The sequence below is a fragment of the Neodiprion pinetum genome, chromosome 1 (assembly GCF_021155775.2).
Source record: "Neodiprion pinetum isolate iyNeoPine1 chromosome 1, iyNeoPine1.2, whole genome shotgun sequence".
In the NCBI taxonomy this organism is placed as follows: Eukaryota; Metazoa; Arthropoda; class Insecta; order Hymenoptera; family Diprionidae; genus Neodiprion; species Neodiprion pinetum.
This window is the reverse complement of record NC_060232.1, coordinates 38,635,371-38,651,211: the sequence shown is the minus strand read 5'-3', so window position 1 is coordinate 38,651,211 and position 15,841 is coordinate 38,635,371. Positions and strand designations below refer to the sequence as shown.

Below are 15,841 nucleotides of genomic sequence, written 5' to 3'. Positions count from 1 at the left end.
TACGATAGGATTATTAGAACTGGGACTCTAACGACATGTTGTTTTTACATGGTTAATGGCATCAGCAGCAACAATTTGCAGACGGATCGTAATTGCGAGTAGATGTGTGTTTTTTCCTCGTATAATATTGTACTTTTATTCCTCAAACTTATTTTCTTATTTCAATGAATAATAAAAAGAACTAATCAGAAGAACGAAGCGGAATCAACAAAACCGATAACCATAAAACTTAATCGGTTGTGAGATTTTTTTATCCTTGTTATTTAATTTCACTCCGTTTTAAAAATCCTGGTTTACATAATACGGAGAAGCACAGACTGCGGACGAAATGAAATTATGCGTATAAAAATGAAAGAAAAAAAAAACTTTGAAAATGTGCAAAAAAAAAGTAAAAATTAATTACGCCTCAGTCATAATTACAGCTGTATGCAATTAACCCACGGTGGTCCTTTCCGTCTCCGGACAAAATCGTCAAGTTTTTTTCTCCTGTTTTTTAATAGGTGTAAACGTCAGCAGGTGCACGACGAAGCAATGCGAACTAGCCGCTATCTAACGGTAGCAGAATTGAATACATCTTTTCATTACAACAATATTCAAACAGTTTTTTACAACGATACTTGTTTTACTGAATTTTTCTAGTTATTATACTTTAACAAATGAAATTTTTCTCAGTGCAGCACTGTAAAGAAAAGAATATCTTGACAGAGTTTGAAAACAAATTTAGCAACAAGCGTAAATTAGAGTATAGTTTTTTGTGCCTGCATCGATCTCTTGATAATATATTACACGCGCTATATGTGTATAGGTGGGCCGCGGTTCTTAACGACGTGTCGATATAATACCCACTTACCGATGTGTGACTTGTACCCGTATAATAACGCGCGTTATACATGCCTACATGAATATTTAACGAGATTATAGTCTGGAAGACGTCCGGAATTGAATATGAAGTTATTCGATAATTATATACCCGGCGGAATATATATAATATATATATGAATATACAACATGTGTGTATATAATACATGTATGTATATGGGCGTTATAAAATACGTTACAGTCTCGTTTAATGCCTGCGATAATATTACGTCGTCATAAAAATAATAAGTTCCAACGAACATATATTTACACACGCTATGAATATACGAAAGCGTTGTCCAAAAAGTTTCTGACCGGGAAAAAAAATTGTTTTTTTCGTTGAAATAAATTTTTTTACCTTTTGTTTTTTCAAAGCAGACGTGTAAGAAAAATTCCTCAACGAAACTGCAGTGTGAAATTTTTTAAATTCTCAATCCTGCAGAGAGAACATATCGCAAATTGAGATGAAAATAATTGAAATATTGTTAAACAAAATGACAGAGATCGGAGATTTCGTTTCATGACCACAGAGCGTTTCATCGAAATTCACATCGTTCCGCAACTTTACGAAAGCGATTAATTAATGATTATAATATATTTCGAATTCGTTGTTTTGAAATGTATAAATAACAAACAATTTCATCGAATTTTGAGACATTAGTTCGTCGCTGCTGATAATTGCGATGGTTAATTTCTAACAAAGAAAAGTGCTGTCAATAAACATACGTTTGTTTGTAAAACCGATAACCTTTGAATTTCCTTGCGATTTTCATTTGCGAATGATATTGTTTCTCGCTCTACTGGATATAAAAAACGTTGATTATAAACCCGTGGCGTACGAAATAAAGTAACAACGATCGATCACATCGGCGATAAGCGGAGGCGCGTCAGGTTCGTTATCGCTGATTGGAATAAAGAAAGGAGGAACGAAGGAGTTGAAAATTCTGACTTGCGGCTCGAACTGCATCGGAATCGAACGCGAGCGCAACTTCGGCATTACACCTATGCACGTATGCACGTATGCACGAAGTAACGCGCACCTGGCTCATTGCTCGTTGCAGCAGCCGCAATTTATTCAATGCTAATGCAAACTGCAGCGCGTTCAATGCGAACGGGTAAACGTACCTGCGTGCGTTTCTTCCTTCCTTCCTTCCTTATTTCCTTACTTACTTCCTTTGCTCTTTCGCTCCTTCCCATCGTACGTTTGTTAAACGCACACTTTTAGGCTGCACCACGATGCAATTCTCGGGTACATATGAATACGCGTGCCGAATTTTATACACCGGAGGACTACCGACGAGGCATTCGTCTTGATTTAAAATTTTTTATTAGACGCTGTTTTTCCGGAACACGCAATTAATTTCACCCACCTCCCCCAAAATCGGTGTAGATAATTCTTACAATTTACTCGGAGAGAAAGTTTTACTCGAATAAATTACCCCGGGGTTTTTAATGGGGAATGCACCGTTTGGTCGGAAAGTTGATCAGGCAAAGTATCGCCGAAGCTCGGAGTATTCGTTGTACTGGTTGAATGTTTAAACACCCAATTTCATCGGAGCGTTAGAAGAATCACCGTTGTTTTAAAAACTTTTCACGGTAGAAAAATTTAACTTGCCGATGACTGTCCGATTCTGATTAACCGAAGCCTATTTTATTCGTAAATGATAATGGGGAACGTCTTGTTCGATGACAAGTTTATCGTTTTAAGTTTTTAGAAGATTTTACGCATCGAACTTTTATTTAGTTTTTTGTCTCGTGACAATATCTGTATCATCGTCAGAAGGTTCTTAGGAAATTGATTTCTGTATCGAAGGAGGATCTTTGAACCTTTTTTTCGGTTCTCGATTCTACGAATGGAAAAAGTTGTAACCTGCTTATTTCGTTATGATCTAGAACAATTGATCGGAATAATTATAACAGTGTTAAATATTTTTTAACTTAGAATTGAAAAAATGGTTAATTCGACGTTGAATTGGATTAACTAAAACGTAGATTCCGGAAATACCGACGGATCAAGCTTGATGATCTGAACTAAGTTTTGCTTATTCGTCAATATCTCGTGATTTCGGATAGTTCACCAAGTTTCGTTCACTTGAAAAGTCCTTCGATATTACAGTCTGCGAAAAATTTTGATACATCGAAATTTCGGGTATATCTTATTATAAATTCACCGAGTTTGGCGTTGAATTCACCGCTTATCGGGTTCCATCAGTACGAAAATGGCGAAAAGAGGGAATTTGTACAGGAAGTTAGCGATGACCACCAACAATAAGCTAAAGATACTCGATCAATCGAGTCCAAAAAAATAATCGAACACGACTCGATTGAATCGGTTAAAATTAATTGATTATATCGTATTTTTTTTTAAACGGTGCGTATAAAATTGAAAATTTGGTAAATTTCAGTATGCAGTCTTAATAGCGGAAAATTTTTCTGACAATTTATAGTTTCATTGAAAATATTCATTCGTCTTTCACTTATTGTACAAATAGGTACTTAGTGAGTGAAGCAATGATGATAATTGATACTCTAATCACATAAATTGATATTGTATTGAATTTTTCATGGGAGTGAAAAAGTGCAGTTATTTATATAATTCGAAAGACTATATTCTCTGTAATCCAACACTGAGAGTCGTTTTTTTTTTTTTTAAACGGTGCATGAGAGACCAAAATTTCGTAAATTTCAGTATGTAGTCTTAATAGCGAAAAAGTTTTTTGATAATTTATAGTTTCATTAAAAATATTTTTCAACATCAGCATTGAAAAATTTTTAGTTCCGGTTACCGTTCAGTCCTTGACTATTTTCATTTTTTATGACAATCGAGAAATATAATTCTAGGAAGAAAATGAAGATTAGTTTTCTAGCTGTTACCGGAAAGTCTAGTATCCGTTACCGTTCTTTCTCATTACGATCACCGTTGCCATATTTTCTTGCAACTGTTGCGAAAATTTAATACTTGTGCTGCAATAAATTGACGCTTAAAGCCTTGTTTTAAAACTTATTTTACGTTGCAATAACAAAAAAAGGATCGACGATAGCGCAAAATAGTCAGGCGTACCTCGTTTTTCGTAATTCCAACGATGTTCAAACAGTTTTTTTAACTTTAACGATACCTGTTTTACTCAATTTTCCTAGTAACTGTAAGAAATGAAATTTTTCTCATTGAGGTGAAAATATTCATCCACCTTTCACTTATTACACGAAGTAGGTACTCGGTAAGTAAGACAACGATAATAATTGGTACTCTAATCACATAGATTGATATTGTATCGCCTTGTTCGCCGGAGTAACAATCGAGTCGGCCGATTAATCGAGTTTGAAAAATAATCGATTACTCTTGATCACCCTTAAATTAGCAACGACTTCTCCCATTGTTGATTATATCTTACCTGTTGCAGATTGTGCGTGCAATAGGGCGGCGAGGAGGGACAGCAGGAGGGTGAAGTTTAAGCGGGGTTTTGCGCGACCCCGTCGCAAAGCCGTCATCGCAGGCGCCCAGCGCCAGAAACCCGACGGAACAGCCGCCCCCGAATCGGAGGTGATATTACGCAGCCTCCGGAAATCGCAGGATTTTCCCGGGATGCTCCTTGCCAATGCGCGTCCCTCTTTATTATCACATCTCATCTGCCCTTCGAATGATTTATTCCTTTTAGCGATATCGTTACCGTAACTATTATTCACGAATCTCCCCTGCTTGTGAACGAATATTATCATCCAAACGGAAAGTAAATAAAAAATAATACAAGAGACTGGTTTTTTCACGAGGGTGAAAATTCGAGACAATCGTAGTCGGGAAAATTTACTTCCTCTCTCTCTCTCTTTATCTCTCTCCGTTTTATTACGTGTTACTCAACACTTGCTATTTTTACACTTCCGGAGAACGGATTCGTCTATTTTTCGCCGCGGTGTAGAAAGTCGTTTTTTTTTTTTTTTTCACTCATCGACTCCGTTTCCGCTGATCTTCATTCGAAACGTCTTGTCACAATATCGCTCAAGAGTTTTACACTTTTATTCCCGCGTTCCTCGGCTGATTTACCGTGTAAAAATTAGTGGGCTCCGGCGTTGCTGCAGCTGCGGTACAAAGTTTGATACAAATACTCGGTTAACCATCGGTGCGGTATGTAATAAGGCGGTATTCGCGGCACGCCGAACATTTCTTGAGGCGGTTTTTCCTTTCCTTTTCCTTCAATGCCTCTTCCTCTTTTTCCCTCTCCTCCCCCACCTTTCTCTGATGCCTCCTCGCGTTCTTCTTTACGTTATTTTCTCTTCGGTTATTTTTATCTCCACCACGTATACCCGGTTTCTTGCTTCTTTTACGATTCACGTATTTTTATACGCCTTATTTCCACTGTACCTCCGTTTTTTTTTTTTTTTTATTTCTTATATTCTCCTTCTTTCTCTTTCACCTTTTCCTTTTCTTACGCCACTCGTTTCTCTCCTCTCTCATGAAACGCGCGTACTCTTATTTACGCACACATACGCATACATATATGCATGTGCGTTATACTATATATAACGGGTATTTTTAGACACCGAACGGAATCTCCGCGGATGTTACACACTCGCGATAATTCACACTCTCCGGTTTATTACAATCCCGTCGCGACGTACAAACTTATCAACAAAACGCGCATTCTGCGTTCCCGTCATACCGATCAAGCGGTTTATTCTCCCCGTCGAAATTCTATCGAACCCAGCGTAATCTCACGAGCAGCGTAACGTATCGATGTACCAATTATTTTACGTGGTTTAAATTTTCCCGCCAAATCTAGAATCCCGATGGCGCGCTGTTTAATGTTCAAACTCGACTCACGATCGGTACTTCAAATTTTTACTCGAACCAGTTTAACTCATTTTCTCTCAGTGTCAAAGATTTTTACGCACCACGTTTTTCAATTCACTTTGCACGGTGCATGAAAGTCGATTAATCTCACAGAGTATAACGATCCTCGTTGCGAGATTCGTTTCGCTGCATCAGTTGCCGTTGGTAATGATAAAACTTTAATCTTTGCGAGTCGTTTTCTTTTTATTTTATTTATCTTTCCGTTTTTTTTTTTTTTTTGTTTTTTTTTTTGTTTTTTTTTCTTTTCCTTTTACCGCGAACGAACGAAGATAACCTTTTATGAGCGTATACGCAATATATTTACGGGCGTTAATGAGAGTTAATGTCACTGCGGTATGTATGTAACGTACGTGTATAAAATAGTCGCACTAATACCATGATTAAGATTTCTCGTTCCAGCACCTTTTCTTTTCGTTCGTTTCACGTATTTTTTTTTTTTCTTTCTCCTCTTTAATTATTTATTATGTTTTATTCTCTTTTTAAATTGCGAATGTATTTTTTCCTCGGCGTTCTCGAAACACACAGTTATACTCTCGTGTGAAATTTTTGGCAATCGCACGCACGGGACCAGTTATACGTAAAGTAGATTGAAGAAATCCGAGAGAAAAACAAACACCCCCCTTCCCCCCTCGCCGCAAATCTCGCCGCATGCGACGTTGCCTTTCGGCATCCTTCTCATACGGACAATACAGTATCGTAGTTCGGTTGAAAATAAATAAATAAACGAACAAGAACAAAACTGCGCAAGACGTTCGAACAAATTGACAAACGATTTTACATCCTCTTCCTTCTTCCGTTATCCCTTCCTTCCGCTCCGCAGACTCGTACTTTACAATAATTATTCTTCGTCTCGTTTCGTCTCGGGCTTGTTTTTGTTTGTTTTTTTTTTTTTCTTCTCTCTCTTTTGCGATTGAAAAATAGATGAACGAACGAGAGAGAAAGGAACCAAAAAAAAAAAAAAAAAAACAGCGTCAGAGATGAAAAAAAAGTTTCAAACAAATTCGAATCGCTTGTCCTTCCTTTCCTGTCCTCCTCCTCCTCCTCCTCCTCTTCCCTCTTTGATATCTCGGCGTTATCTCGCTGCAGGTACGAGCGTCGATTACGATATCCGCAGTCAGAAGTCCGCAAGTAGAGCCGCTCTTTTCAGTCTGCACCGTGATACGTCGGAGTCCACCGTGTTCTCCGAGTCTTAGGCGAACCCCGCGTGTCGTTTCGATGCGCGGGAGTGAACCCCCGCCTTCAGTTTGGAAGGGGGCACGGAGAGGGAAGATGATATTCGTGGTGGGGGGTGTCCGCGCCTCTCTCTCTCTTTCTCTCTCTCTCTCTCTCTCTCTCTCTCTCTCCCTCTCTTCTCTCTCCCAGTCACCGTTTAATCCAAATCCCTACGGGTGCAAAGAGAGTTAGCTCAGTGAGGGCGGGAACGTCGAACGATCCTTGTTAGTGGATATTTTTCGTCTGTTCCGATAAACAGTGACTCGAAACAGAAGGTAAAAAACGATAATTAAATATTCGAGGTAACTGAATTTTCGTGCGAAATGCGGTGCAAAAAAAAAAAAAAAAACATTGGTACAATATTTATTTATTTATTATTTTTTTTCTCGATTAAACCGCGGATCGACGATTAAACATTCTTCTTTCTTTTTCTACAATTTTTCAGTCTCTCTCTCTCTCTCTCTCTCATTCTCTCTCCCAGTACCCGATTTTTCGCTTTCTTCCCTGGGGTCGTTGGCGGTAGGGCAGGGCGAGGGGTGGAGATTCGGGGGAGCGGAAATCGCGAGGCGCAGGCCGCGGATCGAGCTCTCCCGATTAGAGGCGTGAAAATCGGCTTTTGTGTATAAGCAATTTATTAGTATGCCAGCGCGCGCGAGGCCGCCCGATAGACTGAGCTGGCGAACAGGCCGTCTGGCTCACTGGCCAAGCCGGAGAGCCGAGAGCCAGAGGCAGAATTGTAGTAGAGGAAGGAAGGCAGGCAGGCGGCAGGCGGCAGGCGGAGCCGCGGTGGGCACAACACTTGCTTCGAGCAAAGCGGCGCGCCGGTTCCCTCCCGGGTTCCCGGTTCCACGTTCCCTGTTCCCCGCCGTCCCTTTTCGCCCCCCACCCCCGACCCCCGCCGCAATCGAAAATTGAAAATCACCCTCGGGAAACGCGGACGAAAACGGATCCTCTTATCACACTTCCGAAGCCCCCTCTTGATCCGTTCAATCCTCTGGCGAGTCTTTCATTCGTGCGTCGTAAGCTGCGATATAAATCCTCCAGTCTCGAATACCCCTCAAGCAATTGTTCGTTGACGATTGGCCGAAGAACAAGTTCACCTCTGATTTCACCAACTTTAACACCGTCACTGCGCAACGGGGCGGGGTGGGGTGGGGGGGTGTTGACTGGATAAAAATGACGTCATCGTTCCATTTCGGAAAGCGTTGGAAATTTTTCGAGTCGTATTGTATGCATATTTCCTTCGTGTCTGGCGACTGATTTCGCTTTGTTGACGATTGATTATTATTTTTCTTTTATTTCTTTTTTTTTTTTTTTAATCTCTACTTTTATCGACGATTGCCTTTCGTTTCTGTAACGTGTGAGATTCGTCAGAGTTCGTTGACTCGGGTTTCAAGGTTGAAATGTAATCGAGAGGTTGAATGGTCACCGAGATAGAGATTTCGGAGGTCTGATGACGTTTGTTTTTCACCCTGCGAGTTGATGTAATTTTAGATTTCGTTCGGTTACTGAGCATTTTGAGATACGATAATTGTGAACTGTGAACAGATACCGAGGATTGCAAAGAATGAAAGAAAACGAGAAGAGCAGGAAAGATTCGATTCGGTCATTATTCGATGTCCTTACGATCGCTTTTCGAGAATATTTTCTTATACAGTTTCATTAAAAGACAATTGCACACGCGTCGTTGTATGCACTTAAAATCCCTGAATTTTAAAACCCTTAGAAATTAGTTTCATTCGATTCTGGTTGATTGGCCTCGAGTTGCCAGAGACAAAAATCGAAAGAAAATTCTCCACAATGAATCGTGTTTAGTTTTGTTCGGTCAAGAAACATGGAACGAAAATCGACGCTGACAAACGAAAACCTCGAAATGATTATATCATAAATGTCTTAAAATCATTCAAAAAATATAAAGGATAAGGAGGTTGAAAAAATTTTTTTTAAAAATTCTCCGCAACAGTATAATTTTACCTTGTTCTTTAATTAGAAAATGCGACAACGGCGACGTATATTATCAATCCGTACAAACGCGCTTCTGTGGTAAAATATCCTTCCGTTATCGTTAGCGGAGAGAGAAGAGTCTTCGGAAAAACAACGAGGTTCAATCCGACGCGGATAAGGAGCGCGCGAAGAAGGCTGGAAGTGGCGAAATTCGCGATGCCGAATTGTCTGGATAGTAGGATCGGCAATACCGCGGATGCACCGGGGACTCACCTCTTTTATACCTACGGCGACGGCGTCAAAGCTTTGCCCAACTCTGGTTAGAACACGCCTCCCGTCGGCGCGTGACAATCGCGCTGCAGGCCACCCATACGTTCAGGGACGCTACCCCCGTGGTCCACCCCCGGTGCCCCGTTTTGCCCCGTCCTTCCGTCCCCTCCACACGGGGCGAGACGACGTCGGCCTCGTCGACGTCGACGCCGATCGCCGCCGAGACCTTTTCCTCCCCTGCGCTCGACACGCGGTTCTCCAGAAGTTGCGACGTCCTTCGACTCGGTCGCAAGTCGAGGAGAGCCGGACTCGCTGTGAGATTTGACGAAAGTAATCGATTGTTTATCAAACTCGATTATTTTTTTCTCACGATCGGTTTTCGTTTCTTACTCACGTGAACGAAGCGATACGATATTTATTAGTTTATGCGATTGAAGTATCAATTTGTTATATTCGTCTTACTTACCGAGTGCCTATTTCGTGTACACCGGAGAAAAATTTCATTTGTTATCGTATCTAGAAAGATTCGGTAAAACAGGTGTCGTTAAAAAGAAACTGTTTGAATATTGTCGGGATTACGAAAAACGAAAAATTATTGTCGATCCTTTTTTGGTTATTGCAACGCAAAATCAGTTTCTGAGGTTTTCTCTATTTTTTTAGTTAAAAAAGGCTTTAACGTCGATTTATTCTTGCACAGGCGTTAAATTTTCGCAACAGTTGCAAGAAAATATATTGAGAACGATCTTAATGAGAAAGAATAGTAACGGATACTAGACTTTCTTGTAACAGCTACGAAAATAATTTTCATTTTCTACCTAGAACTGTATTTTTCGATTGTGATAAAAAATGAAAGTAGTCAAGGACTGAGCGGCAACCGGAACTAAAAATTTTTCTCAGTACTGAAACTGAAAAATATTTCGAATGAAACTATAAATTATCAAAAAACTTTTCCGCTATTAAGACTAAATGCTGAAATTTACGAAATTTTGGTTTCAAATGCACCGTTTAAAAATAATACGAAATAATCGGTTAATTTTTACCGATTCAATCGAGTCGTGTGCGATTATGTTTTTCGACACGATTAATCGATGCACCGATTATTTTTGGCTTATCGTAAGCCGGAGGTTTGGATTTAACGTTGGGGTCGTTTCTGCCTTTTTTTCACTGCCCATATTTGGAAAGATCGTTTCTAAGTTTAACTGTAGACTGTTTATCAATTATTAATATTTTTAGTATTGCAAGAATTGTTCCCAGTTTCCGCGTCTTATCGTTATACTTACGAATAATTACGTTTTTTGTTACACAGTTTATGATGAAAAGATATAAAATAGCATTGAAAGTTACATATTATCTAACAATTTCGGTGATAACCTGGTGAAAATTTTTTCTGTCGACGACCTTGTTCAGGGAAAAGTGTAAAGCAAAACACTTCGACTACTCTTAATTTCCTGTATACGATTTCGCGTTATTCCAGCAGCTGTTTATCATATGATAACAAGTGACTTGAGGTCGTACATGCCGTTGCAGGAAATGGTGGTCTGATATAAAAAGTTTTTACATATGCAGTCAAAGTTCAAATAGTGCAGAAACAGCTCGAGTTTCAAAAGACAACTGAGACGGTTATTAAATTATAATATACTTTAGCTATGCGAACGTCTCTTTAAGAATACAAGATTTCTTTTTACAAATTCACACTTTTCTTTCATCAGGTCGGCATTGGTTATAATTTAAGTTTACAACGCCGCACCGACAATGATTATCATCAACAAATAGCAATATTAAATCGACCGTTGTAAAGAAAAATCTGTTTTTAAGTAACTGCAAAGAATATTCTTCTCAATAAAATTAGCCTGAATAGTAGAGTGAAATTGAACGAATCTACAAGATTTTTAAATATTTCAAGTCGATTTGTACCTCAGATCGATAGCTAAGATTTTAGTTTATAATTTCCAAATTTTCCATCTAGTCTTTTCAAAAAGGTCTTCTTAGTTTACGATTATAATGATTTATCAAATACTCAATGTAGTATTATCTCGTAATAAAATTGATGAAAAGCACGAAATTTTGGCGAACCAACCACCTCAATGAACGGATTTTCGTCTGTCTTTTCCCTGCCCTTCGTCTACCAGCGAAAAAATGAAGAAGAAGCATAAGAAAAAAAAAATTCCCCAGAGAAACTAAAATTTCCCCTAAGCAACACGAACACTTGTTACTTGTCTCCTGGGGCAAGGAGGACTGCAGAGGGAAAGGAGAGGCGCGTTGCATTGTATCTGTTGTTGACACGCGAGCCTAAACGGCTCCTGCGAGGGGACCTTGCCCTACTAATGCCGAAAAGAGCTGGGAAAAAAATGACTAAAAGCGGGATAAAAAAAGAGGAAGATAGAGCCGAGAGGAGCGGAGAGAGAGAGAGAGAGAGAGAGAACAGGCATCGCGGTCGTTCCTTTCTTTTGCCCTCGCTTCTGCCTCTTTTCACCCAAGCCTACGTTACTGCAGCCGCCTCTCGTAGCTTCTCCTTGCATCGTCTCCCTGCACCGCTAAGTATACTCGTAAGTAGTAGTAAACGTGGTTGGTTTGCCACGCGGGACGAGAAAGATGCCAACCCTTCTTTTTTCCAGAAGGCTGTAACGTCGCGAATACTCGTTTATTTGATTTTTTTTTTTTGTTTGTGTATTTTCGGGTGAAATTTTACGAGAATGGGGTAATAAATCATAGCGATGGCCACTGACGATAGGCTGAAAATCATCGATGCATCAATTAATCGAGTCCAAAAATATAATCGAACACGACTCGATGGAATCGGTGAAAATTAATCAATAATATCGTTATTTTTTTTTTTTTTTCAACGGTGCGGATAAAATCGAAAATTTGGTAAATTTCAGTATGCAGTCTTAATAGTGGAAAATTTTTCTGACAATTTATAGTTTCAGTGAAAATATTCATTCGTCTTTCACTTATTGTACAAATAGGTACTTAGTGAGTGAAGCAATGATGATAATTGATACTCTAATCACATAAATTGATATTGTATTGAATTGTTCATGGGAGTAAAAAAGTGCAGTTATTAATTTAATTCGAAAGACTATATTCTCTGTAATCCAACACTGAGAGACTTTATCTTTATCAAGATTTCAAGATTCCATTTCATATTTAATATTGATCAACAAACAGCGATATTGAATTGACTGTTGAAAGAAAATATGTATCAAACTGAATTACTAAAAATATTTTTGTAACAAAATAGGTTACCGTGGAGTGAAATCGAACGAATCCGATAAATTTTTGTGTGTCATTTACCAACCATTTAATGAAGCGAATTTAAATGAAAAATTGATAAATTAGCTCTTCTTCATAATTTCTGCATTATCATCCTGGTATTTATAGAAAAATCACCGTAACTTCGGAATACATTAATTCGATAAATTCTCAATGAGTTTTATTATAATAGTTTCTTAATTTGAAATTAATTTTCAACTCACCAACCTAAAGCAGAGAAAAGTCATCGCTACGCTAATGACAAAAGCGATTTGTAACAATGGACTTAAATATCCTCTTGACCACGATCATATAATTGATAATTTGACGAGTATCAAAATGCAACGAACAATTTATTTTAATATACCCATACCGAGTAGTTCACAAGTAGCTTAAGCTCGAAAGCCTTTTCAAAATTCTGCACGATTAGCGGAAACGCTTTTCCATGCACATTTTACAAACAGCGAACGTCCGCGTGATCGAAAATAACTCACGTCAACCAACCGAGAAACGTATCTCGAACACCATCGGATGTCCCAAAATTCCCAAACCTCGGTACGCGGATCGAGTCTTGATCCGTCGAAGATGGATGCGCCCCCTTAACGTCATCGGAAAGTCGGTCATCGCTCCACGTCACCGATCCGCAGCGTCGATAGCCGCCCGTTCTGGTTTCGGGGACCGAATTATTCTATCGATTAACCGTCCCGGTGACACCGATAAGCTCTACCTGGTTCACCCTTGCGGCTGAACGCCCATCGGCGACGTAGACTCGCCGAGTTGCGGTCTAATTTCGAAACAGATTGCGGGCCTCGGATAAATACGAGACGGGCTCTTAGACTTCGAGGAAATTCGATAGCACAATTACCGGATCAATGGGCTGTTGATTTATCACGATTCGCCTCTACGACGGGGGCTGGAATATAATGACCATTCGCGTCGATGCAGGTAATTAATCGATCAACGGCAGCAGCCCGGCTATACGGCGTGCAGGAAACTTTCACCGATCGGTGATACAGCCGCGATCGTATACCGTAATTTTACCCTCAGGTTGCACCAGCGTTCGTGAAGTTCTTCGGCATGTAACGCGCGTGTTGTGACGGCACTTAAAAACGAATTATCCGTTGCAGGGTGGAGCCGCGCGTATTAAAAATGAAAAGAGAACCAAAAATCGACGATAAATTTCGGCGGGTATAACAAGAATACTCAACGCCCACCATCTTGTTTTTATTATTCTTATTCTTTTGCTTATACCGGCGCATACTTCTCATCTCGTGATAAATTTCCCCCTCGCCGAGTTCCTCGGCATCGCGAGATTTCAACCGCTGCAGAATCGAGTCGTCCGAATTCGTGCTAAAAGGAAACGGTGAGACTTGGCAGACTGAGTTGCCGACTGCGCGTGCGAAAAATAATTCAACAGGGCAGCCAACTTGATCGAAACGCGGAATTAGATGTCAATCTTTCCCGCGTCAAGTGGCCGATTGATGTCATGAGTTACGACGAAATGTAGCAGGCGTTCGGTAAACGATAAAAATTTGCTTAGCCTTCCCGAATCACTGCATCATCGACTATATCCGACCTGCTTAGCCTAATAATAATCGTATCGCTTACATAACCTCGACAAGCTTGTCAGTTTGACGACTGGAGTTTGAGGTGGCCAGCCTAGATAAAAATGCAACGAATCTCGCGCATGTCAAGTCGATCGTTAGGTTAGCTGAATTTTAAAAATAAATATAAACACTGTAGATTTATACCAGCCTTCCGATTATTTAAAAGAAAGAAAAAAAAAATCATTTCTTGGAATTCAGCAAAATGACTTTAGACCCTGATGTCACAATACTTGGAATGACAAAAACAAGGAAATCTGCATTCCGTCTAATTGACGTCACGACGCTCGCTGTCGGAGATTCAAATCGTTCCTAGGAAGCTTGCGCGTGTAAGTCGAGCGACGTGCAGCAATCGCCGTGCTTCCTGGTGTTCGGCGAATAAAACGACTCGTTATTTCGGCATTTTTGCGAGGTAACGTTTCTTGGAATCAGAGATACCTATCCCGTTTACTAACGGAGAACCAGAACCTCACGGAGCCGGGTGAGTGTCCAAGCCTCGACGAGCAACTAGTGAGTTTAGTCTGTAGATGGTCAGGCTGATCGAACGGGTTGCCTCGAGCTGCCGCCAGTCAATGGACATGATTCACTGTGCTGAAGTCGGCGTAACTTGAGTCAGTCCTTGCTAGACTAGTCGTAAAAACTCATTCCGAGCTCGACGTAAACGCTGAAACCCACCTACTGTCGCCTTCGATCGACGATCCTTGAGTCGTCTTCCACGTCAGATCAAAAATGACGGTACGAGTTGGTATAAAAGGCTCGACTCGGACGCGACGCGATTTCTCCTGTGTATTTGTACACACTACCGGTTATTTTTCAGGACTTCTGTAGACGCTGAATCATCCTCCTGCTTCGCAAAGGAATTCCTGCATTATTTACTCGACACTTAAATTTTCGCACGGAGAACACTTACCAAGATTGAAAGTTCAGACATAATCATCCCCAGTTAATATGTTCCGAAAATGATTCGGACATTGATTTTTCGTACGTTTTCTGTTTAGTTTGGTTTTATGAGAAGATTTAAAAAAGGAATGAACGGAGAAACGGAACTCGTAACATTTTCACGAATAAGTTTCGAATTCCGTTAACACCGATTTCCGTGTGATTCGTCAATTGTACCTGAAGTGATGTGTATATATTTTTTTTTTTTTTATACTCCACTTATAGCACGCGCCAATTTCGTAACACGGGACTGCATATTTACAGCTATATACGTATGATCGAATAATTTAGTACATAATACATTGCACAACCGGCTTAACAGACGGAAGAGTTCGAGGCCGTATGAGTGATGATCCGCAGCAATGCCGATTGAATAATAACCGACGTAAGATGTAACAAGATAAAAGGTTGTTGTATATGTAAATTTCTCGGAAGAATTCCTCTCCGTGTTTGCAATTATTATTGCGCAATGTGACGTCATTCGGCGACTATCGCTACCCGTCGTATGCGTACCCGACTCTCGTCTGCATTTGTATGTACGTACCTACGATGCCCGAAGCTCGTGCCACTTCCACGAGTGTAATGGCCGCGTACTAATTAAGCGTCGTTACGTGCGTCTCGACGCAGATGATACAAGAAATAGGAGTTGAGTGTGAAAATATGAATGTGAAAGATAATTTGGGTCAGGAACGCGAGGATGATCGAGTTGCTAACTGCAGTCCTCCGCAATATTTCACGAAGGAATAAAATTTTTAGCACGATAAATGACATGACAGATTGATACGAACGCCGGTCGGATTAGCGATGCGGTATTAAGTCGGTCCTTGGTTAAACTACCCATTGTGTGTAAATGCGCAAACTGTCCCGTTTCTCGGTCTGACTGTGTACGTTTCTTTCTTTTTCCGCAGACGGTAAA

The 15,841-nt window shown here is 40.1% G+C and overlaps 1 protein-coding gene across 5 annotated transcripts in view; it reads right to left on the bottom strand.

Moving 5' to 3' along the window:
- LOC124210719 (follistatin-A) overlaps window positions 1-7,587 on the bottom strand; it is a 33,637-nt gene extending 26,050 nt beyond the window's left edge. For 3 of the 5 annotated variants that reach the window (XM_046608989.2, XM_046608990.2, XM_069133081.1), the window contains exon 1: window positions 4,251-7,587. In XM_046608989.2, coding sequence (XP_046464945.1) covers window positions 4,251-4,575 — 325 coding nt within the window. In that variant the 5' untranslated portion in view covers window positions 4,576-7,587. The remainder of the gene's footprint in view (window positions 1-4,250) is intronic. The other 2 variants (XM_046608987.2, XM_069133080.1) reach the window with 2 other exon arrangements.
- Between the last annotated feature and the right edge of the window lie 8,254 nt (window positions 7,588-15,841).